General features: G+C 38.5%; 3 protein-coding genes across 3 annotated transcripts; 1 reads left to right on the forward strand and 2 right to left on the reverse strand.

Annotated features, from left to right (window-relative positions):
• Positions 1-791: 791 nt before the first annotated feature.
• nuak2 (NUAK family, SNF1-like kinase, 2) lies at positions 792-12,080 on the forward strand. Its single transcript, XM_044123189.1, is given in 7 exon segments — positions 792-1,315; positions 6,284-6,404; positions 6,757-6,908; positions 7,812-7,877; positions 9,143-9,395; positions 9,491-10,476; positions 10,479-12,080. Coding segments are annotated over 7 exon segments (1,821 nt in total). The 5' UTR covers positions 792-1,111; the 3' UTR covers positions 10,518-12,080.
• A 64-nt stretch (positions 12,081-12,144) lies between these two features.
• ccnd3 (cyclin D3) lies at positions 12,145-16,748 on the reverse strand. The gene is made up of 5 exons (XM_044123190.1): positions 16,286-16,748; positions 15,990-16,205; positions 14,674-14,836; positions 13,846-13,985; positions 12,145-12,671 (listed from the first exon to the last, which is right to left on the reverse strand). Exons 1-5 carry the CDS (start codon positions 16,508-16,510, stop codon positions 12,582-12,584), a joined length of 834 nt encoding a protein of 277 aa, XP_043979125.1. The 5' UTR covers positions 16,511-16,748; the 3' UTR covers positions 12,145-12,581.
• A 783-nt stretch (positions 16,749-17,531) lies between these two features.
• bysl (bystin-like) lies at positions 17,532-27,282 on the reverse strand. The gene is made up of 7 exons (XM_044123191.1): positions 26,861-27,282; positions 23,524-23,686; positions 23,270-23,408; positions 22,116-22,249; positions 21,854-22,014; positions 18,481-18,583; positions 17,532-18,334 (listed from the first exon to the last, which is right to left on the reverse strand). Exons 1-7 carry the CDS (start codon positions 27,132-27,134, stop codon positions 17,980-17,982), a joined length of 1,329 nt encoding a protein of 442 aa, XP_043979126.1. The 5' UTR covers positions 27,135-27,282; the 3' UTR covers positions 17,532-17,979.
• Positions 27,283-27,328: the final 46 nt, after the last annotated feature.

Here is a 27,328-nt window from a genome sequence, read left to right on the forward strand (position 1 = left end):
TTTGTATTGTTCAGATAGTTACAAAAATAAGAGACAGATCTGTCTATGACCAACACCGCTCCGATCAAACTCAACCTTTTTTCTTTTTCTATATCTCGTTTATAGTCTGCTGATATTGTGCATAAATATACATCCACATATTGAACTTTTTAAAAAAGTATCCTACCCTACTCAGTTGCAATTTTCTTCCAATCTAAGGATACTATTTGTAATGACTACAGTGTATTTTTATTCTTATGTGTAAATTTTTAATGTAGTCTGCAATTTCCGTTTGTGTATTTTTATCTTTTTGTGAACCTGATGTTTTGACTTACATTGTACTTTTATGTAGCTGAATTTTCACGCTGAGGGACAACAAACATCATTTCTATTCTATTCTATTCTATTCTATTCTATTCTATTCTATTCTATTCTATTCTATTCTATTCTATTCTATTCTATTCTATTCTCCAGAAAGAAACAACGCTTATCCTTCAAACATAATGTTGAAGATATTGTCACATTAATTTATAGCCTAGAAAACATGATACATTTTAACAGCATAATAAGATAAAACTTTGTAAATATATTTTATTTTTCCTCATTTAAACGCTATATTCATGCTCTGAAGCTCTACTGACTTCTCAATTTATTAATGGCGTTTGTTCTATCGACCTGTGCGTCCCGACTGGGAGCGCAACCACTTGAACGCAACCAAAGTAGGCGAAAGAAAATCAAGAAATACTAATTAAAGTATAATGTGAGGAAATAGAAACACAAGAAATGGAACTGATAAAAGAGAAAGAAAAACTGAGGGCACTCTACTTTCACAGACGGTACATTTGATCCGTCACCTGAAACGCCTCCTCCTCCCCCGCTTGACGTAGTGCTGTGCGGGCGGTGCTCCCTCTCTCCCCCGCTTACATGTGTACCTGCATATCTCTGGGCTTCATGTTTTTCTTTTCTCAGCGTTTGGTCAGCGCTCTCCACGGGAAGGACTGACCTCTTAGTTTTAATTTAAAACCAGAGAGGACCACGTCGGCTCCGGAGTCCCTGGGATGCGTTTTATAACAGCAACACCTGATTCTGAAAGTAGGTAACAAAGACCCCCACCACAACGTTGTGTGTCATCATGGATGGCCCACACGCTGCCCATTTCCCACCCGATGACAACTCTCATTTTGGGAAAACTCCGTCCCAGCTGCCCGCGAAGAGGCAAGCCGTGAAAAGACACCATCACAAACACAACCTGAAGCACAGGTACGAGTTCCTGGAGTCCCTGGGCAAAGGGACCTACGGAAAAGTGAAGAAAGCCAAGGAAAGATCTGGAAGACTGGTGAGAAACAGCAGTTTATCTTTGTTTTTGTTAATGATGTATGGCCACACATCAGGTTTGCAGACTGCTTGATCACCACCTGTTGTTTACAGGTAGAGGATTGCTCTTATGAGTCTGCCAGCAGGTAGTGTGTTTTAAATTTAAGTAACAGGGGAAAATAGACAAGAGTTCATGTTTCACTTTAGGGAAATTGGGATGTTTCTCCATGAAATGCAGAATGTGTGGTTTTGTTTGTTTGTTTTTGGGGGGGTTTAATTAAAAAATAAACAGAATTGCAAAACATGCATTGAGTCCAAACCAGTTGTTTAAATAACCAACCAGGAGCAGAGTTTGGCAGCTGTGCAAATACATTGCACAAACTGAGACCTTTCACAACAACAGCTAGTCAAAGGCGGGTAGTAACTACTTACCGCTACGTGTAACTTTTTGGAGAAAACACTGGGAGTGTTTTGGCTGTTGATTGATTTAAATCCAGTTTAAATCAATCAACTGGGTTGATTAAATCACTGGGTTTACATCAACCCAGTGATTTAAACCCAACGTTGATTCATAATAACTTGACTGCACATTGTCCTTTTTAGTTTTGCTTGAATAGTGTAATGTAGTAAAGCTACTATTGAATTACAATTTCTGAATACTCCACTTTACTGAATGTAGGACAAAAATATTTTAATCAAAAATCCACCAAACACAGACACTAACCTACAGTTTATGATAAAGTAAGACTTATTGTTTTTATGCTTCATTGTTTCAGTGCTATTTGGAGATCAAGTGGCTGTATAGAAACATCATATATTGCAAGTGGAAGTACTTTACCCTGTTATTACCGATATTTCATAACTTTTATACTAAAAAAAATAGGAAAAGTATTTCTTATCCTTATGTATAGTATTTGTCTTTAAAACACCAGATTTGTTACATTACTTTATATTTTGTCTGTCTCATGACATCATTTTGAAAATTTTAATCAGATGTCCTGATCACTTACTCAGTACTTGAGTAGTCATTCTTATTAAATACTTTTTACTCTCTTGTATGGTTACTTTTTACTTCTAGTTGAGTACAAATATGTTGAAGTAATGCAACTCTTCTCACCTTTGCAACTGGTTTAACATCATCACATTGATTTGACACGCACGCATGAGTCATAGCACAAAGGCATTGTGTTGGGCTGACAAAAGCAGCTTTTCCCCTGAAGGAGTCGTTGACAGGAAAGTTTAGAAACTTTATTTCAAACTTCCTGATTTGGGAAGGCGGGGATGTCCAGGTGAATACCGATTCCCTTTGATATAAAAGGAAGTGAGAGGCATTTAAAAGAAAAGGGAAAGAGGAATAAAAAGCTAAAGATGGGGAAATGTAAATTATATTCCCTCTTACTATGGTCACCATTTCTACATTTAGAGAAAAAAAATATTGATGTTTCAATTTAACATTTTATGTTTTGAAACAAGAAGCTAAATAAACATTTGGTTTCTGTTCCCCATTAATTAAAAGATTATGGCTAACCTGAGAAAAACAAATGGTGTCAGTGTTTAAGTGTACAACAATTTTAATTAAATGCCAGAGAAAGTGGAATAGGCACCACGGTTTAGGAACAAAGTACTGGCCTTCCCCCTCATTCTGCTGCACACTGCCGTTTAGCTGAATGAAAGATGGCTTCTACACTTTTACTTCGTCTACAGGAAAAATAAATTTGACTTGCTGTTTTAGAGGGGTAAAGATAAACTAATAATAACATTATGGCTAATGATCACATTTACTTTAAAGGCACATGTAGCTTCTGTTTATATTATGTGTTTAATAACATAACTCTAATATCAATGACTCATTGTTTTTACAATTTATGCTTTTTTGTATTAGTCATTTTCACTACTAATTAATTTAGATGATGAAATAGTCTGACTGTAAAGACAGTCAGACTGTTTTTACTCAAGTCTGACTGTTAATGTTTTGCAACCATTGGTTCAACAAATGCATGATTCAACGGCTGTTTTTGTTTTTATAAAACTCAACAAGTTGCAGCAAACAGGACGTCACAGTGAAAGCAGAAATATTTCAGTGGTTTAGTTTCAATTATCTGCTTTCAGTTAGGTCACTGCTAAAAATAACAGACTGGGTTCAACATTCATGCCTATCTTATCAGATCTTTTCGGCGTTTAAAGATGGCATGTAGCATGAGCGAAAGCCGTTTCATGTCAAGGAAGTCGGGATCAGGAAATTCCCAGAGATTCTTGAAGCAGACTTGCAGTGATTCAAGTTCAGTCTTGCCCACACACCCTTTCTTCTTTCTCCCTGTCTGACCTGACTTATCGCCGAACAGGTCTTGAGAAATGAGTCGGTGTCTGAGATTCATTCCTGTTGACGAGCTTCCTGACACAATGTGCCTCGGGTCTTTTTAATAATAAATCAGTCTAAAGAGAAGTGTCAAAAGTAAAGACAAGCCAAGTAACAATACCAAACGGAAAAGAACAAGACATTATTTTTCAATAATAAATGCTCAGTAATGATATCTGGTTTGAATCGGACAACGGATGGCTCTATCTCTCTTATCATGCCACTGCTGCTGCCCCTGTTGTCTAAGTTCACATATTTTATTACATTATCCTATTTAGGTTGAGGGTCAGTGCACATGAAGTGCTGCTAATCACACACCAGCAAAACTGTGTATGTTTGGCCCCTACTTTGGATTATAACATTCACTAATTCTGAATAAGGCCTGTATTTTCAACTACAGATGAATTAAGAATCGAAAATCTTAAATTTTATTGTGGTGTTTTTTTTTGTGGTTTTTTTTTTTTTTTTTACCAACAATATAAATACTTTTTTAGTCCTATAGCAAGTGAAGGTAATATATCAATTAGTTTACTTAATCTTTTCTGCTTTGATCAATTAGAACAGGAAGATTTAATTAGCATCACAAATAAACTGTTAAGCTCTGACATTTAAGATTATTGTCCTGCAAACCCATTCATCCCGTTTCCTAATTAGCTTCAGGTTAGTGTAGTATTTTCAGTATTTAACAGTATTTTCTTAATAATGCTAATGTTATGGCTATATATTTTGGAAAATATAGTGTGTGATAATAATTTTGTCAAATGTGTTGTGTGATGTTAAATTTGAGAGTATAAATATCTGCAATTTGTTGTTATGCATCCTAATATTAGCCTGCCACAGAGTTAGTTTTGTATTATAGTTTAGAAACAGTAAACCAGAAACTTATTAGATGTGAAATATTTTATCTGCTCCCCTTTTACAAGTTTATTAACAGTTCTGTCATACATTATTTTTCAATCCAGCAGGTTTATCTCTACAAACCAACCTTTTTTTCATTTGGTCACAGCCAGTGGGTTGTTTTTGCCATTACGGTGTTTGCAGGTTAGATTCATGATTTGTGTGTATTTGTACAGAAAGGCGGTGTGAAATTTTAACATTTTCACCACTAGTTGTGTATTGTGTGAAGCAGATTGGCGTCCAACAAAGACAGCACACAGTCTGAAAACCTCCACAGGGGTGTGAGGTCGTCACGAGTAGGATTTTACACCCTCTGAAAGCTATGCTAACAATCGCAGGAAACGGCCAGTAACCAGAATCAGGAAAAGGAGTCGGTGTTGTGGTGTGAATGTTGTGCTGACCCTAGAGAAAAAACTACGCCAGACAGTCTGACTCACGACAAGAGACTGCTGCGTGTCGAAAGTGATTTAGCAAGTCGCTGCTTTACTCATTCTCCTGAGTCTGCAGCCTTGAGAGTTTAGAGATAAGCAGAGAAAAAGGAGGACACCCCACTGGCTGGGCCATCTGCCGCCTCATGACACCCTGAGCTTGGGCAGACTGATGACGCACACAGAGGAATCCCAGGCATCTGGGCTGCAAATAGACAACCATGACATACATACATGAATACAGCCTTTTCAAAGAAAAACAGACGCCATAGTTTTCATTCGGACATTCTTCTAAGGGCTCCAGAGAAAAAAATGGTGGACAATATTTATTTTTCTTCTTTCATTCCTAAATATTTAGTCTTGTGTTCATTTGGCCTTTTTAGAAAAAGCTCTGCAGACGTTTTTGGTCCACTGCCCTCAGCTGGTGGTCAAGAATTTTATTGTTTGGTAATGACGGACAAAAAGCATTGCTATTTTGTACCTTTCTTTTTCTTACCTAAAAACAAACCATTTCATATACTGTATACAGTTCCTTAAAGGATGGCACGCAAATGTTTTGTCATAGTCAAGTGTGTTCATAAAGTTATGCAAACAAATGTTACCTAAAATCTAAATGAAACTGTTTTAATTAAACAACAACAACAACCACGTTTTATATCTGAAAAATCTGGCATAAAACGACTAAAACTAACCAGTCATATGAAATGGTGGAGCAAAATGATCAGGACCAGGGCTGAAAACTGATTTTAATGTTTAGTCTTAGAAAAGTTACTTTTTTGCTTTTAATTCAAAGATTTTTTTGAAAGACAGCTTTCCTTTTCACATAAAATTGTAAACGATGCTGGTGAAATTCAAGTGAGCATCTTGCCCAAAGCTATTTTCGTAGAAAAATTATTTACATGCACTCACTTTGGAGTCACTTGTGACTACGATGGTTGCTGTTTCTTTTTTTTAATGAATTGTTATTAGTCATGGTGGGTATGACATTTCCACTGTGTGACAACCTTGAATAAACAAAGGTTTCACTGTATCTCTGAAATAATGCAGTAGTTTACTTCTCTGTGGGTGTTCATTTCCTAACCAATAAATTGTTTTTTAAGTATTAGAAAACCACAGTAGCTTTCTTTCTGCTAGCTAGTGGTTAGCAACAGGTAGGGGAAGGGAAATGTTTAATAAATCTTACTTTCATCAGCCTCTCATTAAAAGGAAACAGTATGATAGCAAACATAAAATCTTCTATGCTCTGTAATAAAAACCTTGTCATAAAACACGTTAATTCAAGCATTTTGTCCCATTTTTTTTCTTTTAGGTGGCTGTAAAATCGATCAGAAAGGAGAAGATCAAGGATGAGCAAGATCTGGTTCATATTCGGCGAGAAATTGAGATCATGTCTTCGCTGTGCCACCCCCACATCATAACCATTTACGAAGGTACGAATTTAATACTCCTACTTTCCTGAGAGTTTAGATTTACCAGGTAGTGTTCAACATTTTCAAACCGCCAGCTGTAAGAAAAACTGAAAAAAGACATCTTGCTATGAGAGACGAGGATTGAGAGTTTAGTCACGAAGGTCTTTGTGTTGCAGACTCGATGCGGTTATATAAGTACTTTGTACCGCAGCAGCTCTCTCAGATAATGTGTTGACTCTTTTGTCCTCTGTCACCAATCGACTCTAATGAGACAGTCATTATCAGTGCTTCTTCATCCTTGTTATAGAAACCTGTAACATAGCATCTCAGTGTTGTAAATTTTTAAGCAAAGGCTGTTCTTCTGCTTTCTTAGTTTTCGAGAACAAGGACAAAATTGTGATAGTGATGGAGTATGCCAGCCAGGGGGATCTGTACGACTACATCTGCGACAAGAAAAACCTCTCCGAACACGAGGCTAGGCACTTCTTCAGGCAAATTGTATCTGCAGTGCACTACTGCCATCAGGTAAGCATGTTTTACCCATAAAATCATAATTCAAACACCATAGAAATGGGTTATAAATTTTCCACCTAAAAATGTTACATAAGGGGAATTTTTTACTGTCACCAGGCAGCTCTGAACACGGAGGCTGTGAGAACAATGAGACAGAAATGAGCAGAGATAGCGTTAGGGCTAGAGGCCAGCTCTTCCAGAACACACACACACACACACACACACACACACACACACACACAGTCTAACAGTTTAATGAGGGTGTGAATGAACAGAACCCCCTCCCTGACAAACACACAAGAGTTAGTTGTTTCTACGGTCCAGTCCAGGACAATGACTTTTAGGGCTTACTATATGTCAGGGTGAACAGTCTGCACTTTGGACTAGCTTCATAAATGTTTGCTGGGATGAAACTTACTGCTGATTGCTTGTCGTAGACAACGTCAGCCATCTGTCTTATTTTACTTTTATGGGGCACTCATCTCTTGTTAAATATTTAATCTTCCTTGCTTGCATAACGTGAAAGGTCATCAACACATGTTTTATTACCCAAAATGTTAGCACAAAGTATTAGTTTTTACCTAGCTGCATCTTGGATATAAACAAATGTAACAAAACTCTTGAATGCATTATCATACAGATTGTGAAATGCAGCTTGGTGATGTTTTTTTTTTTTTTTTTTTTTTTTTTTCCTGCTCCAAAGGAAACTAATTTGAATCAAAGGTATTCCCCCCTGCAGAGTGAAGGACAAAGACACATACTTGAAGAAAATGTTCCGTTTGAAAATGAAAAAAATTACCTTTTTATATGTAGTGTGGACATTTTAATGTTAACTGATGTGCAGTAATGAGAGTGAAGTTGAATTTTATGCTAAAATTATGTCACATTTTTTAACAGCTTTTTATTTCCTCCTAGAATGGAATAGTACACAGGGACCTGAAACTGGAGAATATTTTACTAGATGACAACGGCAATGTGAAGGTATGCATGCTACGTTTACTCCCTGTTTTATTCACACGCAACAACTCGTGAAAGTTGGGAATATTTTACCTGCATTTTTCTTTCTCAGATTATGTTGTACCATAAAATGCATTGGAATTCCTTACGTAAATACTTTTTTCTTACTTACATTGGCTATTAAAATTGCATATTTGCCAGATTACCAAGTGCAATTTGACTGAAAATAAAATAAATCAGTGAGGGGGGAAATGTTGAAAATAACAAATGAGGAGTAGCTGGCTGCAGAAATGTATAAACCCTTTGTTTATAGACCATGTGATTTTAAATTTAGCTCTTGAATGTACTCCTCCCAGCAATTAATGTGAATCTGGCAGCCCAGGATGGCTGAAGGTGCTGCAGTTTTCAGTACTATTTCTTTGTTTTAGAAGTAGGGTTGCAGTAGAAAGAACCATTTTTTCTTTATATATATATATATATATATATATATATATATATATATATATATATATTTTTTTTTTTTTTTTTGCCACATTTCCACAAAATATGTCTATGCACCATGCCCAAAGCAAAACATGGCTTTCCGTCAAGGTAGATGTGAGTTTACATTGAGTCACTGTGAGTTTGAGTAAACATCAAAATCAACAATGAGGGGCGTGCTCCGGTGGCGTAGAGGGCAGCGGCCCCACGTTTGGAGGCCTTCAGTCCTCGACGCGGCCGTCATGGGTTTGATTCCCGGACCCGACGACATTTGCCGCATGTCTTCCCCCCTCTCGTTCCCCCTTTCCTGTCAGCCCACTGTTATATAAGGGACACTAGAGCCCACAAAAAGACCCACTGGTGGGGGGAGAAAAAAAAAAAATCAACAATGAAATGCTTCACCTGAAGGAAATTAAAGTTTTGGAATAGAGTAGATGGAGCAGAAAACTGAATATGACACTTGAAGAGAGCCGTGGAGAAGAGATGTTATTAAAATCTGATAGATTTATACACTTATGCAACCTGGTTACTTGTTTTTGTATACGTTTCCCCAAATATTTATTTTTCAAATGAATTGTACAGAATGTATGTCACATTAAATGAGGAAAATGATTAGCAATGCTTTTACTTTACAAAACCTGTCACTTTATTCAATGTCGCATGTATTCTTTAGACTCATTGTACGAACCATTATTTAAAGATAGAATAATTATCTTCAATAAATAATGTCTGTAGTAATGAAAAGATGAAATGGTAATCCACTAGACCAGAAGATATGAAGGTAATCTTTTGACTTCTTATCTTTTCAGATTGCAGATTTTGGGCTGTCCAACCTCTACCACAGAGATGAATATCTTCAGACGTTTTGTGGCAGCCCTTTATATGCGTCCCCAGAGATCGTCAATGGACGGCCGTACCGTGGGCCTGAGGTCGACACCTGGTCCCTTGGTGTGCTGTTGTACACATTGGTTCATGGCACCATGCCATTTGATGGGCTTAACCACAAAATCCTGGTCCAGCAGATTAGCACAGGGAACTACCGGAAACCAAGCAAACCATCTGGTACATCTGATGCTCTTCATTTGGATGTGTAATCTTATTTCTAAGTCAAACCTGAGCACTAAATCTATAATGTTTTTCTTCTTTTGCTCTCACAGATGCTTGTGGACTCATTCGTTGGATGCTCATGGTGAATCCCGAGCGCAGAGCTACAATTGAGGAGGTTGCGGGACATTGGTGGCTGAACTGGGGCTACCAGCAGGCGCTGCTATGCGAGAGGAAAAATGGTTTGACAGAACAAACCAATTCACTGGTGTCTACATCAAATCCCACTGGGCTTACCACTGTTGCTAGTTGGCTGCGGCGTACATCCAGACCTTTACTGGAGAATGGCTCCAAGATGCGCTGCCTGCTTCGCTCGCAGGTTGGCGGAGGTGATGTAGTCCGGCAGCGCTCTCTACGAAGGTCTCAAAAGGAGAATAATGTCTCGCAGGCGGTGAATGAAACAATCACAGACTCCCGGCCCTATAAGGGTATTCTAAAGAGGCGCAATAGTGCAAAACAGAAAGCAATACATGAAAGCCCGAATGTGGGTGTGGTGAATTCCCAGATCACTTCTGCTGCAGCGATGCCACGTAAAGGCATTCTCAAGAAACCCGTAGAGAAAGAGTCGGGTTATTCTTCTTCTTCTCCTGAACACAGTGATTCTGGCTGGGTGCCACAAACAAAAGAGTGTCCTTCAGCTCCAACCAGTAGAAAAGGTATCCTCAAGCGAAATGGAAAGTTCTCTTCCGGTGGGCTTCAAGAGTTTGGCTCTCTGGATCAGCTGGCAGCTTCTTTACCAATAGGAGCCACCAGGTCCAGACCAAGCGAAGCCATCAGTGAAGACAGCATTCTGTCTTCGGAGTCCTTTGATCAGCTGGACCTGCCGGACCACGTGAGAGCCCCAATACAATCGGACAAACCGGCCAAAACCAGCATGAGAGGCAGCGTCTCTGCAGACAATCTTTTGGACATAGATGAGGACAGGATTCTGTCCAACGGAGTGCTGAGACCGTGGGACTGTTACAGGTCCAGAGTGGCCGACAGCGCCTTCTCAATCAGTGACTGCGATAATGTGACAGAAACTTACAAACAGGCCGTGGTTATACGGGGATCTGCAGCAAGCTAAGGATCCAGCTTTAGGAAAGAACAAACTACTGAGGACATGATGGCCAAGATGGGGCTTCTGGAAAACTTGAAGAATTACACCGAACCAAAAAGGGAGGAAAAGCATATAAAGATCTGAATATGTTTTTGGTGATTCATAATCTAGAAAATGAGACTGATTTCAATTCTATTTAAACTAAACAGAGCTAGGGATCAGTTAAACGTCAAAGATTTTTGGGAGACGAGAGCTAAAGCTCAACATTTCAGAGCTCTAACGTTCAGAGTGTCTCTATGTTTGTCTCACATTTTAACCAAAACAGTAGTTTGGAAAAGATATTTCAAGTACAGCAGCCGATTGGACACCTTTCTTTTTAATTGTCTCTTTATAACCAGTGTTTCATGATGGCCTACTTTTCACATTTATGACCATTTATTGTTTTTGATTTAGAAAGTCTTTTATTTCCCTTGGTGTGTGTCAACACAGTTTTGACCCATTTAAATTTCAGTTTTGTGATAAGTATGTAGAGAAATCAGGTTAAATGTTAGGATTTCATATCTGCTGTAATGGTTTTTATTGTGTGCAAACTGATATTTTGTAAACCAAAGAGTAAATCTACTCAGATGTTGGTGTATTTTATAAAACAGGAAGTGCCAAGATGATGTTTGCCTGTAAGTGAAATGTAATCTCAGTGTTTTGTTTCTTTTCATGTTTTCCCTGAAATTACTTGTTTGGATAATGACTTGAAAAAAAAAAATAATTACGGGGTTTAACAGGTGTGACCAGTCAAACCTGCTTTTGCCTCCTAGCTTGCGCTAATGCATATGAACAGGTGGCTTCTGTCTATTTGCATGCATGTGGCAGGTTCTAAGAGAGGGCGAGGTGCACCAAGTCTTTGTTTCTGGCACAGGAATAGAAACACGTGCTTGTTTATCTCTGCATATCTACATGAGGATTGGGCACAGTGTGTAAGCTATTGGAATATTTTGACTTGTATCAGGGTAGAACTTGGAATAAATAACCATATATGCAGATGATATTATTATTTTTATTTAAGCCTAAAAATTCTCGCATATCAGTTTGGCTCTGGATAATATCGTCTACTGTTTTTGTTTTGTTTTTTTAAGCAAGAAAGATGTTATTGTTTGGTTAAAAATATATACAATACACACAATTTGCCTAATTCCTACTGGTATTAAGATAGGTGTGGTAGAGCAATATTTATGACTTTTAACTTTAATGTCAAAGCTGCACATGTATGCTGCTGTTCAAAAAATCTTTTGGCTTTAAATTAATATGTAGATCAAATTTTATTGTAGATCATCAGGAACAGATCGCCTGCGTATGTTCACAAGAAATCATGTTTCAGCTGGAAGTTATAGGGCAAACAAGCAACTTTACAAAGGCACTTTCGTTGAATAGAGTAAGGTGTATGTGGGCATTTTGACTTTTTCCTCTCCTCAGAGAAGGTGAAAGTTTGGAGGCTTTACACATGTGTTTTATGATGTCTGTGTTGGCCAAAGTTCCCAGCTTGTCATTGGTTTGTTTGATCTACATTCCTGGGATGAAGAAATCAATAAAAAAAACAAACAAACAAAGAACTCATTGGCTGACTAATGTTGTTTGTGATCCACATGAAAGTTTAGTTTCTTTTTTAAATTGGACTCATTTAAGGTGAGAGTTGTTGGAAACGTGCAGCAACATCAGTTTCAGCTTATCAGAGCAGCTGCTGAGGTACAAAGAAACTCAAACATACTATTGTAGAAAGTAAACATTGCTGTCAAGGTTGAAGTGCAGCTTAGTATCACAGATGAATTCCAAGCACAATCAGAATTTTTAGAACAGATCTTTTTTTAAATACAATATAAATTCAACAACAGGTTTTTAAAAAATTCATTATATTGAGAAAATAACATTTAGAAACTGGGGTGTGGATATAACTCCGCTGCTTCCCAAATTTAGTCTTCTGGCTTCTGTTTAAATCATCTGAATAGTTCATGGCAGGGAGGAATGTTTGAGCTTAATTTCCTGAGAAGTATAAGTGCTGTCAGGATAACATCCTGGATGTCTGCAGAAGTGTAGTTGATCTCTGAACTGTGTGCTTATCTCCTGCCAACTCCCTCCTGGAAGCAGGAGGGCAGACTGAGCTCCAACGCGCTTCCTAACAGCTCGCAGCAGCAGATGAGAGTACTCTGTTAGGGGTCAAGAATCACAAAAGGGGCTGGATTTAAGATGATGGGATACCTTAACATATGGAAATACTCTGTTTAAGCATTCTTAGCAATACAAGTAGATCAAGGTCAATAAAAAAATCAAGAAGTTAATTTATTCCATTAGTTTGAATCGAAGAGATACCTGAATCAATTCATTACACATAACAAGCAACACTGCTAAAAAAAAACAGATTTTTACCCTTGCAGATTTCTTTGATTTTTTTTCCTCTTTACTACATTTAAATGTTTCAGAACAGTAATTAGATTTTTTAAGGTGGACAGGTATCCAAACCAACCTGGAATTGTCTGGTTTAGGTTTCTTAAACCTAATGGTGAACAACTCCAGCAGCATTTACAGCCACATGAAGTGTTTGGATAAGTGGCAATGAGTTTTTCACATCTTATTTTAGAGAATTGTTGTAATTAAGTCACGTTGTAGGGTTTTATAGAATGAATGACCTGCTTAAGGTCTTACCAAAGTACCTCAAGTTCAGGGTTTTTTTTCCCTTTACTTCTCTGAAGAGTTTTATTTGAGGCGCTAGTGGCTCATATTTTTGCGACAGTAGGCAGACAGAGGAGAGGGGGGAAGACATGCGACGAAGGTCGTCGGGACCGGGAGTCGAACCCGCGACGTCCAAGTCGAGGACTAGTTCAGGTTTTGACTAAGCCACTCAAATGCCTTCATGAGCAGAGGTGGATATGTTGTGTGTTCTTCAAATTACCAAGTTTGTTTATGCCTAGGATCACGAAATGATGGCTGGACCAGCTGATTCTATAGTTCAGGTAACATTTGTAATGTATAGTTGAGCTCAGCTTTCCAAACAGTGTGGCTAATCACAATGGTTTAACAGGAGAGGAAATTAAATTTTCACATAAGGTGGTTTAAGCTTTTCTTCTTAGGTCTGCTTTTTTTTTTTTTTTTTTTTTTGAACACTCCTTTTCAGATTTACTCAGATTGTCTCTGTCTGATGTTTAATTTTGTTTGATTGGCTGAAATATTTAAGTGTGGCAAAAAATGCAGAAACAGAAATGTTTTTGCTTTTTTTCTTGGGGCTGATAAGGAAGTTTGGGGAGAAAAAAGCTCCAAAACAATACTGTTGACCGGGCAAAGTCAAAGCGATTACAGCAAATACTGGTTAAATATTATACTTACCAGATCAGCAGCCAACAGGCTGGCCAAAAACTTGATAACTGACTCTAAGTTGTGGCTGTCCACCATCTTTAGTTTCTGTATGGCGGTGCTTACACAGGCACATGTAAGAGTAGAGGGCAGGAAGGATAAAAACCTGCAATCTGGAGACACAAAAAGGGGGTGAGTTACTAGAGATTTCATCATTGTAAGGATTTCTGAGGTACTTAAGGCTACAGGGTAACACTGAGACACACCCTGAAAGACAAATAGAGAGAGGAAGTCCTTTCCAAAAACCTGTCTACCTAATATCCTAATTGCTGCAGGCAGGAGAAATCGTGAATCGAATCCATTCTGTGTTTGCTTCACACCTCTTTGAATGTCGCAAAAAGTTGAGATCCGGGAATTACTTTTACTGGAAGTACTGTAACGTTATAGTGTGTCTGAAAGAGAACCAAGTGAAGGCATCTTTGTGACCTGCTGCCTCTGGCACCATCACAGAGAATCGTGGGAACTGAGCCAGTTGAATAGTCGGACTCAGGTCTTTCACGGTAGGACAATGCAGGATTACACAAACTCAGCTCCCTGCCTCCAAAACAAAATGCTGACACATCGTGACCACAGTAATGGCTGCTGCCACTGCAACTGTTCGCTGCTTGCAAAGATGTTTGATTTCACAGGAGCAAAAAGGCTTGATTACATAAAAGTTATCAGCTATGCAGTCACTCAAAACATAAAACAGACTCCTTTTATGACCAGATGAAATGTGTAACCAAGCTAATCAATCAGCTTTTGTTCCTCTTTGCTGGAGCCAACCACCTCATGTGTAGGTAACAATGTTATGCAACTCACCCATTGTTGCCACAGCGATGTAGGAGTGAACATGTCGGCGGATGTGCTGGAGGTGAGGGGCCTGGACGAAGGGGAGAGCATGAAGAATTGGCTCCAGGAAGTCAGAGGGGACCACAGAGGCCAGACACCAGTTTAACCTGGACACCACCACCACCTCCCACTGCTGCAACATACACATTCCTCTAAATCAACCTACCACCATAATCCCACTGCAAGGACATTCACATACATGAGGCCACAGGTCACTGGCCCCCATTACCCCACGCTGACACTAAGGAAGTCATGTATGCATGCATACCTTTAAATGATCAATAAAACGCTACAGGGAAAAAAACAAAAACATTTCTTGCATAGTTTAAAATGGATTCACAATTATTCTGACATTTCAGAGTTCTAACATTGCTGATGTCTTGTATCATTGTGAGCTTCATTTTTAACATAATGTTAGTACAACTAATGATTCATGTTGAGAAGCTTTGAAGAGCATTGGGAATGTTCTTTATTATATACAAAGTAGTTTATAAACTATTTGTTAAGTTTTCCAGGTCAGATTTCCAGACTTTTCCAGACTTTTCCAGACTCCCCAGTTCTTTTTAGGCCATTTTAGAAGTGTAGATACAAAGTTTCATTTTAGCATATTTTTCCACCACTATCAGGCTGAAAGTACATTACCTGAATCTGAATAAATTGGTGGCACTTTAATTCAGATAACATGTTGATTATAATAAGCTCCAGTTAATATGTATCTTATACATTTTTGTACATCCCACCCAGATAATAATAATAGATACATTATTTGTCATTATTTTATTTTATTTATTTTTTTTTATTCAAAAAGACAAATTTAGTTGATAATGGTTTAATTGTAAAACCAAAGAAAAGTGTAAAACATCCAAGAGGATGAATGTTTTTTATAGGAACTGCACTTGCCAAATCTGGCCTTCGTGGAAACAGATTACAGGAGGACTGTTGGATCAGTTTTGGAGCCAAGCAAAAAGATAAATCTGAACCAAGTTGGGTCAAGTGATAGATTAAATTTTAATTTCTTAAAAATTTGACTATTCAGTAACTGATTCTAGTTAAATCGAGTTGAATTCTAAGTGAATACTTTTGCAAAGGGCTGTCTGCTAAAAAGAATAAATATATTTTAGAAGGGTGGATTTAAATGGCTTTTATGTAACATTTTTTTTGCAGTATTTTTTACTTATTTTTGACACTTCACCTTTTTGTGGATTCTGGAAAATACATATTTCCCCAAAATTTTAACAAAAGTAAAAAAAAAAAAAGGGAAGAAAATAGAAAGATAACAAATTTACCAAAATATCTGAGACTGAGACAGAGTTGTCTGTGTAGACAGAAAGCTTGTCAGCTGTCAGAGGGACAGTTTCTCTCATTTTGGAGGCTAGGAACATGCAAGCCACCCCTAAAAGCTGCAGCTTGGACCTCTCGAGAGGAAAACGGCTCAGGTAGGAGTCCATGTAGTGCACCGCCTGCGGAAACACCTCCTCTTCACACAGCTGCTCCTCGCACACCTGCCAAACAGTGTTTTTTATGATTATTATACGAAGAATACTGGATGTATTCCATGAAAATTAAGACAAAATTGACATGCCTTTAACATCCACACGGTGACAATCCTCCTCATGTGCGGCTGGATGTCCTTCTGAACTTTCCCGTAGAAGCAGGAGGACACCCGGCAGGTCTCCTCCAGGGCCCGCAGGTTGTCCAGGACCCTGAGGTCACCGATAACAGGGAGGTCTTTACCCGCTCTGAGAACCGCACCCCGCGCTGATTCATGGACAGTTTTTGATCCCGAGTCATATTTGACGCTTTCCATCTTTCCCTAAACGCTTTTGAATGACAAACGTAGCATCCAGCTGCCCGTAAAGACGTTAGCTAAATTCAAAAACTCATAGCATTAGCTGCTTTGCTAAGTGTGCTGTTACCATGGCGACAAGAGTTAAAGGTCTCCGGCATACAGATTTCTTCCGTTTAATACGAAAAAAGAAGTTATTTTTAATATTGGAAAATAGTCAAAATTTTGAGATTAAATTAAGAACTCTGACCTTTATTCTCAGATTTGGGTTTTTCAATAGCCCTACTACTCTTCCATATTATTTTATTTTTTGCCCCGCTCGCTGTTCAGATCATCAACTTCATCAACTTGAGTAAATTTAAAAAAAAATTTTTTTTTTAAATTTAACATTTAAAAATCAAAATATACTTTATTTCTTACAGGAAAATAGTAAACATTTTGAGCTTTAGCCCAGACACAGAGATGCTACATAACCCATCTCTTGGGTTATGTAGCAAGACAATGATCCAAAGAACACCAGGAAATCCCCCGTATGAATGGCTAAAAATGGCAGGTATTTCAAACACCTGAAGGCAGCTGTTGAAGTACAACCGATTATTAAATCTAGAGACAAAATTTGCATGTACTTTTGGGTGTACTTTTTCACACAGGCCAGTTTAGTTTTGATAGCTCTATGTTTTTGAGTTTTATTTACTTAGATTCATGTGTTAATATTTGAAATGTTCACTGTGTAGAAAAATAATATTTATATCTACACAGGGACCTGAGAAATCCCACATAAAAGGAAACTGGGAACAAATCATTCGAAAGTATGGGGATATGGAAAGAAAACCTAAAGACTGAAATGTTTCCTGACCTTAGCCAACACAGGAAAAATTATGTTATAAAAACTATTGTTTTAAAGCTCCAGCAATAAAAATAGTCACCTGAAATAATCATTAACTATTAGGATGGTTAATAATTTTTTAACAAAGGAGATGTGTTTAACAGCAACCGTTATTAGGGGCTCTGTTTGACATAGTACAAAGGTTTTCATGCAAAAGAAGTTGTGCTATTTCTTTATTGTGACAAACTTGACGATTACAAGCAAAAGATTAGATGTTCTAAAAGTCTGAGAACCAATTTCTGCTGCAGTGATTGAAATAAATAGAATTTTTAATTATTCAATCATTCCAAGACTTTAATAATGGATAAAGTCTTAACCAGTTTGTGCTTGTGTGGCTTGTTAATAAATAAAAATCAATGACCATATCTATATCATTCATTAGATTTTTAATCCGTGTTGCTAATTTATCCAACTCTGAATTATTCTCAAGCTCAGATTTGTGTTACGAAATAACATCTTACATCACCACTAATAAGCATGTTTTATCTGTAATAACAAGATGGAGCATGACCAGATTCCACCAAGGTCTTGTTATTTTAAAATTTATCACATGAAGGCAGCCAAAGTCTTTTTACGCTGAGGGAACATAAAAAAGCAGACTACATCAGTCCATATCCTCTACAGCAGTGAGTCCAACTTCAACATCTCTTGACTCTGAGTTCTGCAGCTCTCTGCGAATCTCTGCTGAAATCAGAGGGTGTGTTTGGATCCGGAGCAGCTCCAGCAGTGCTTCCTTCTGCTCAGCGGCCAGGTCGGCCTTGTAGCGCTGGGCCAGGGTCAGGAGGCTCTGGTGCCACAGCACAGGAAGAACACGTTTTTCACTGCGAAAAGACAGGAAGTGGGCCACCAAGGCATCTAGGACACGGAAAGGCAGGGCGTACTTCTTGTCTAGCAGGAGACGCAGGAAAATGCTGTTGGCACCGTTGTACTCCATCTCTGCCAATTTAAGCATTGCCGCGCTGAAAGACGAGAACGATTAAACCAGTTATGCAACACTGACCACGCATTGACTTACAAGGATCACACGATTAAACGGCTTTCGGATACAGTGGGTCTGATATGCGACACAATGTAGCGACGTGTGGACATAAGGAAAACGCCTTACCTGGAGTGCAGCACCGGGATTGAGCATTTAGTTAGTATGCTTCCAATAATGATGGCTTCCCTCAGCGTACACGTCCCAGACTCACATAACGGAATAAGTATACCTGCGTTCCAATAAAGGCACAAAATATTACATCAGTACTCAAACAAAGAATAGAAAGCAGTAGAATGCAAAGCAGGTGGATCAAAAATAACACAAGATTAGGGCTGCAACTAACAATTATTTCAGTCATCTATTATTGACGATTAATCGCACAAAGAAGTTGCCACATTCAATATTTTACAGAAACACAAGCATTTTTATGGACAATACTAGAAATGCATCAACAAATGTTAATATTAAAACTCAATTCCAACTTCACATAAGAAAATAAATCTTTTATTGCCTAAAATTTGATAACATAGCATCCCTTTGGTAAGGTATGGCAATTTCATTTATAGAGCACATTTTCAGCAACAAAGCAATTCAAAGTGCTTTACACAAATTAGAGAAAGTGCAAACAAATGACAAAGGAAAAGCAAAATAAAAACATTTATGAACTAATAAGAGTTTCTCTGGATGAACTAACAGAAAAGAAAAGCATAAAACTAAATATTGGTTCCCCATGTTTAATAAGAATAGATGAATTTAAACTGGATGAAGATAAAACCATGCTACTTGAGAAGTTTTGGGAGGAACATATTTACAGACAACAGTTTCTTATATATATATATATATATGACATCTTCAATTCTGCCTTAATTATTGACCTAAATATGTTGGGTTTTTTCAGCAATTAGCCTTTATTTGAGTCTGTATACTTCAGTTAAAAATGTATTGATTACTAAATTATTTGACGATTATGTCAGTAATTGACTCGTCATGGTCAATCAGCCCTATACAAAATTTAAAGGTGCAGAAACACAGTGGAGCAGACCATTTAAAAAAACCTGTATACCTCACGAACTTTGCGTCTTTTGTCTCATTACAACCACAAATCTCAGTGCATTTTAATTTAATTTGAACAACTGAACATCTTAAAAGCGTGGTGTGAATTTGTGATAAGACCCGTTTACCAATACCAGACGTCATATAAACTAATAAGAATTTCTCTGGATGAACTAATAGAAAAGAAAAGTATAAGTCCTTCTGTGTTTGATTTATAATCGGTGTAAATCCAGCTGCTCTGTGAAGAACAGCATCATGGAGACAAAGTTAAACAAAATAAAGCTCAGAGAGGAAGTTTCAATTAGGGTTACGTTCCAAAACAACAACAACAACGACAACGACACTGATGTACTGACAGGCTAGGTAAGAAGAGCATTAATCCAAAAAAAAAAAAAAAACAGACAAGAGGAGCTACAGAAAACAGAAGCTCAGGTGGGGAAACCTGGAGACATAACAACTAGCTGTGTATTTCACAAAAATAACTTTTGGGGACTTACATATAAGGATATAAATATGGATTAACTATTACATTAACTAGTAGTTGTTCTAACACAGAAAAAAACAAATAAAAGGTTGCACTTGTGAAGCTGACTGTAGTTAAAGCTTTTAAAACTAAAGCATGGACAAATATAAAAAAACTTATGTGGGTAAATATTACATTTTCTGCTCATTTTACCTTCACAATGAGCGACTAAATGGATAATTAGTTTATTTTTGTATTTGCTTACTCATAAGGCATCATAAAATTATTAATACATTTTATTAATTTGAGACCAACACTGCCACCTGGTGGTAATGACCCACATAGTATTTGTTGTTTTATTTACAGTTTATTTTCCCTCCCTCTATTATTTAGGACATGGATTGTTTTTGCGTAATCGTTCCTTTCAAACTGGAGCAACTTACTGACACAAGAACCAACAGGATTAAAAGAAGATGAACTGTTCAACAGAGACATGAAGACTGTTCTGACCCAGTTTAGTTGGGCTGCGAAGCTCGTTATGCAGCAACAAGCAGCGGTGTCGTTTACTCAATAGGCAGCTGCTAATCCTCTCCCAGTGTCCCCCAGAATAAAATGTATAAATCTAGCACTAAATTTAGAAATGTGTCAGATCCCAGGGAGGATGATATTTCTGCTCTGCGACAAGCTGTCAAATCCTTTCATTCACTTAATTCACCCACTTTGTTTCTGCAAAAGGCCATACAAAACTGGATCTTGGCCCGACGTGAAATGAGGACCTACATAGCGATTACTGTTTACCAAGCAAATAAAAGCACAGATGGACACTGAATATAAACCGTCCAGAAGCTCCAGCTTCAGGATGCATTTCACCGGCTGTTTCAGGAGAAGTTCATTTATTTATTAACAGCTGCTACTGTTAACAAATACAGTAGCAGCTCCTTCTTCATTGTAATCAGTGATGTCTATGTCACTATTACCCTGAAGGACCGCTAAGGGCCACACAAGTCCAAACTTGTGCTCCTGAACCATATTTGCTTTGTGGTAGGGAGCAATATCTTGCTGAAAAATCCCACAGCCGACAGGGATTAAATGAAACAGTGTTACTTATGTAGAGGCTATGTGTTCAAGTAACATCCATTGTGGGTGGATGGGCTCCAGGTTTCTCAAGAGAACATTGCTCAAGCATCAAACTGCCTCTATTTACTTATCTTCTTCCCCATAGCGCCTCCAGATGTCACGATTTACCCAAACACACACCCTGCCGTCAGAGTGATAAAAAACATGTGAAGAATCAGATCAGGCCACTTTTGTTCATCACGTTGTGGTCCAGTTCTGAAGCTCACTTGCCCATTCTTTGTTTTCTTGGCAATGGCCAGGGGTGAACAGGAGCCCCCCGACTGATCCGCAGCCCCATGCACAACAAAATGCGATGCCCTGCAGGTATTCTACCTTCTAATTCATAAACTGATTTTTAACAAACAACTTGTTTTTACGGCCACTCTCTGAGCCAACCTGTCAACTGTATGCATGCATCAATGCTGCAGCAACGAGCAGTACACCACCACGCTTCTCCTAAACCTTTCTGCAGCTCCAAAAGGTGGAGGTGTGCAGTCACATGCTGTTCTGATTTACTTTAGGCCAGCCAGACATGCAACTTTCGATGCGACTGTGGCTCTATGGTAGAGTAGTCGTCTTGCAATCGGAAGATTGTAGGTTCAATTCCAGCTTCCTCCTGCCACATGTCGATGTGCCTCTGGGCAAGGCACTTAACCCCAAATTGCCTACCGATCTGCGTATCGGTGTATGAATGTGTGTGTGTTTGTGAGAGCGAATGGGTGAATGTGACTCTAGTGTAAAGCGCTTTGAGTGGTCAAAATGACTGGAAAAGCTCTATATAAGTTCAGTCCATTTACCATTTTACCATTTTCGTTATGTTGTAAGACCTTCCATTTAGTCATTAGCAAAGTTGAGATAGAGTCCTACCTTTAAACCACGCTCCTGGTTTGAACAGGGCCTTTTTCAGGGCGCTGTAAAGGTGAAAATTGAGCCGCTTGTACTCTGCGATGTCGTCCCGGACTCTAGGCAGCAGCACCAGGTTGTAAAATCTCTGAGCCATTCGCTCTTTGAGATTGGAGGAAAATATTCTGAAACAACAAAGTGTTATTTTACCATGTTAAATCATCTGCCTCGGTTACCTCCATACTATTGAATTTTAACTGAAAATCAAAGAAGACAGATAAACCACCTGGTTGCTTGGTACATGGCAGCCGCAGTCCAGGACTCCGGATCGGTCAAATACAGAACCTGCTCCCAGTTTGAGAGCGCTGGTATTATTTTAAAAGCCTTTGGCAGCTTTCCGCTGCGGTACCTTGACAAAACCTGACAGAGAAAAAACCCCTATGAATTCAGTCTCAATTGTTTCTACATTTAACTCACATTCCTAAATAAAACAAACCTGTTGTAGCCAAGTCCAACTGAGAAGAATTTGAATTTACACGGGTTTACAGCAAAACTAAACCATTTCAGGGAAACATATAACGTTAATAAATGTTGCCATGACAATGTAACTATCGATGAGTAAATACTTAACAAAACAGTGTTGATGTTGTTCTACTCAGAGAACTTGTTGTATGCCCAGATACTGTAAAAATGTAGCTTAAAGCCAACAAGATGGTTTTACTGTAAACACTGCTTATGGCTGCAGATGCTTTTTTAAGTCATGTTATATAAACATCTGCAGCATGGGACAAGCAGATGTTATAACAAATCATCCATCGAGACATTTGTTGTGGACTGGTTCCGTATAACTAAACTGAATTTAATTTAACTGGGTGGGATGGAACGGGGCTTTGAGTAAAAGTCATACATGTGATCCTATTGACCATGGAAATAACGACAATGCCATAAGTCTGGTTATTAAAATATGAATAGTTTTTGCTTTATAATTTTGCCCTAATTAACACAATATTCTGTATCAACCACCTGTGCTGTTAGGCAAACTTTGTATCATTCTTGTATTGTGGTCAGGGACTGAACAAAATCAGTCCAGGGGACACCACAAATATGGAACAAACTTCCAGAAAACTGTAAAACAGCTGAAACACTGACTTCCTTTAAATCTCAACTCAAAACCCACTTGTATAGAGTTGTATTTGAAACGTAATCAATTGCAAGTTTATTGACGGAATCTGACTTGATGTTGTGTTTTTATTGTTGATTCCATGTTGCATTGTGTTTTTGTGTTTGATTTGATGTAAAGCACTTTGAAATGCCTTGCTGCTGAAATGTGCTGTACAAATAAAGTTTGATTGATTGATTGATTGACAAATGGTCCCCTGGCTGCACTTTGGTCACCCTGGCCCTCACCCAATGGGTTTAGAAGAATGCAGGGGAACTCACCTTACTCACACCTTTGTACACCTCTATGATTCTTGGGTCCAGCTCGGGCATCGGGTGACCTGACACCTCAGACATCACTGTTCCAACCTCAGTCTGCTTCTCTGTGATCTTTTCCATGATGATGTCCGCCAAGGTCCTCCTGCAACCATCGTAAAAACAAAACCAGCTTAGATCCGGAAGACAGGCATAACTTCACAGATAATCTTCGTTAATCCCCACAGTTAGATTCAAAATGAATTCAGGTCGCTTCTTACCTCACTGGAGGGTTCTTATTCATGAACATCTCAATGGCCTTTTCATCGTCGGCATCCACAACAACTTCAAAGTCACCTTCCGCATCGGCATCGGCATCACCAGCACCCGTGTGTCCCAGTGCAGGCCACTCTTCGTCAGAGTCTGCATCCTGACAGTCAGGGCCTTTAATGGGATTACATGGAAATAACAAATTATTTAGGTCATCAGCGAACTCAGATTACACTTCCTGCTTGTTTTTCCATTTAAATATTCCACAGTTTCCCAGACTCATGTTTCTAAATTCTTCCAGCAGTTTTAACGGCAGTCTGGACATTAGAGTACCAAATATTTACCTAGTTCAGTTTTATTATCAGGACGTCATAAAACAAAACGACATGAAAGATGAGCTTTGATTTGGAGGGCTCCATTTCAAAATCTATAACTTTAAATTCATCAAGTGTCAACTTGATATTCTTACATAAAAGACTACTTTGGAACATCTTTCAAATTTTGTTTCCTTACCACTTCACAGTTCCAAACAACTTTGTGTTATCTGTCATAAATAGACTGAACCTCATGTTTGTAATCTGATCAAATGTGACAAAAGTTAAATGTGTATGCATAAATTTGCAAGGCAGTGTACAAATACAGCAGATCAGCCTTTAAAGTGAATTTAAGACATAGATAAATCAACTGAGCTGACAAAAACATGTTAAACGCGCAGAATGAAGGGTACTTGTGCTTGTTTTCTTATAGGATGAGTTAAAAATATCACTGACCACAAAATAGGTGCTTAATATTTCACCAACTATGCAGTTTGCAGTTCAAAGTCTAAACTACTTTATTTTTATTTTTTTACAAAAACTAAACAAATTACAACTTTAATAAACTCTTCATTCAATCAAACCTTGTTATTGGGGCCTGCCCCATAGCAATGCATAAGGAGAGCAGTGACTGACTTGCGAAGCAAGTCAGTCACTGCCTCCATGCATTGCATGGCAGGCACCTATTGTTCTACACCCAATAGAACGCCTCTTTATTATTTATTATTCATCCGTCACCCGGAATGCGGCTCGCACCGCTGCGAGCCCAGCCACAAAAGTGGTATCAAAACGTGCGGCTCGGTCCCGACAGGTGTGCTATTATTTTTATAAGGAATCGGACTTACGATGGCGACGTAAAAAGCGTAAAACGAGCAAAATTTCCAACTGCCGAAACGCAGAGCATAACTGACACCAACTGCCGCTTTTTTAGAGTGAGAATTTAAGCAGATTTTTGACCCCAAAGCGATTTTGAAATCGCCGTCACGCCCACAAATATCGCCCTATCGATATCAAACTCGGTCATGACATTGATACGCATGCCTGCTCCGGTAAAATGTGTTCGGTTTTTCTCTGGCATTTACGGTTTTCTGTCAAGATGTTTCAGAGTGAAATCATGGGACAGGGTAACTGACGCTCTCCCTGATTCACTTCCATGTATTTCTGAAAAGTTTCTGCACAATTTTTTGTCTCATCACTGCAATTACTGTGAATGAGGTAAAAATATGAATTGCGGTACTATCGGAGACGACAAATAGCCCTCTTATACGCTTCAAACGGTTTTCAAATATGTATTACGGTTCCTGAACGGCAAAGGTTTGTTCGGAGTGCTTTTTCCATATTAATTGGCTGGGTGTCTCACAAAGATAGAATTTTTTTCCCCCCTTTCTGTCTCACACACAAATGACAGTTAGCAGCTGATCCATTACCATAGCAACGGAACACATGAGGCCAGAGCAGCTGATTCATGGGAGGACACTCTGGAATGAGCTGGCCTTTAGAACTACTTGTGTTTTGGGCATTTTATAATTGATTTTTACAAACCATTGTTACACACAGGATTAATGTGTCAATTTTAAATAAAGCTTAATGGAAATTTCCCAATAAAAGCCCCAATATCTCTGTCAGGTGAGTGCAGCGCCGTAAGGCGCTGCAAAAATCTCTGCCTATATTATCTTTTCCTCTCAGGTTATGGCACTGGCTTGCGCAGCAAGTCAGTGCAATGGCATTAACCTTTGACCTAATGATATTAAATAGGACAACCAAAACGCCATAGTGTGGGCATTTAATATGAAGCTTATGTTTATTTTTCAAAATAAAAGCCTTCATATTGCCCTCAGGTTAATGCATCGCCGTAAGGCGATGCAATATTAGAATGCTTTATATTCTTCTCTCAGGTTAGGGATCTGCCTTGCGCAGCAAGGCAGATCATTAAGATAAGACTTTTACCTTAAATAAACTATTAGCTATTTTTCTTACTTATTAGTCATTTTAAATATACTGAATTGAGTAAGTCAATTACAGAAAACATTCTAATGATACCCCACATGCTATTGGCAACACTTAGGTAAAGATATGTTTGGCCTGCTTTGATCAGAAAAACTAACTGCTTAAAACTATTAGGATTCCATCTCTCCCTGTGTGTTTCATTCTCATGACAGTTGAGCTGCTCTTTAGAACTACAAAGACTGAAGGTTAGAACTACAACATGGTGGAACTGTCAGTTACTACAGAGGAGGACTGAGCTGGCCTTTAGAACTACTTGTGTTTTGAGCATTATAGAAACGATTTAACACATTCACTGTTACACATGGGATTAGATTGACCATTTCTTGTGATGCTTACTGAAAATTTCAAAATAAAAGCCTTGGCAATTTTTACATCATATATTTGCTCATTTTTGCTTGACGTGATTGGTTTATCCAAAGCACTCTTAGACACTGGATTAGTGTGGGCATTTAATATGAAGCTTACTGCAAATTTCAAAATAAAAGCCTCAATATGCCCCTCTGGACAGTGCACCGCCGGAGGCGGTGCAATGATATCATTCTGCATTATCTGGTTCTCTCAGGTTAGGGAGCTGCCTTGCGTAGCAAGGCAGTTCATTAGCATTAGCCATTTAGCTTAAATAAGCTATTACCTATTTTTCTTACTTATCTGCCATGTTTAGTATTCTGAAGGAATTAAGTAAATTACAGAGAACATTCTAATAATATCCCACATGCTACTGAGAGCATTCACGCTAACATTAGCATTTTTGCTCATTTTAGCTAATACACTTACTTTATCATACTGAATGGTGCATGTCCAGTTTACTTAACATTCTTGTGATTCTATTGATTACATTGCAGCTTTCTTTAGCATTGATGCAAATTCTTAGCATCAGAACGCTGGGTCCAAACCGACGGGCACACTTTGGCAGGCCCCAGTTAAATTTCTTCAGGAATTTTCTAGTTATTATATTAATGTTGTTAAAGTTTTTTAAAGAAGAGCAAGCCAGCTGTTAAAATAAAGCTTTAAACCTCTCTAAACTTACCGAGAACAGTGACTGGTGTCTTTTTCTTCTCCGGGGGCAGTCCATATTCAGTCTGCAGCTCTTCCTGTTGAATCCGGGCCTGCTGTAAGATTTTCCTCGACAATCGATCATCTACGTACTGATCGTCGTTTTCTGAGCGGACGTCTCGCCCCTTCACCCGGCCTCGGGCTCGGATCGTGTCCGCCTGCAGGATCTGGTCGGCCAGCGCCACCGCCGCGGCCGCTCCGCCGCCGCTCTTCTCTCCTCCTCCTTTGGATCTCTTTACTTTGGGCATCACTGCAGCGTACCTCAGGCTGACACAATAATCTAAGTATTATATGTTAGCATTGGTGACTAAAAGTATAAGCACACGTTGGCAAACAGTGTAAACAGTCTGTAGTTCAACACGTGTGGAAGTCGACCTCAAAGGAAGTGACGTAACTCACGACGTACAACATCCAGTTTAGCAAAAGAAATTTCAAAAATGTA

Source organism: Gambusia affinis, linkage group LG07 (genome assembly GCF_019740435.1).
Source record: "Gambusia affinis linkage group LG07, SWU_Gaff_1.0, whole genome shotgun sequence".
NCBI classification, from domain to species: Eukaryota; Metazoa; Chordata; class Actinopteri; order Cyprinodontiformes; family Poeciliidae; genus Gambusia; species Gambusia affinis.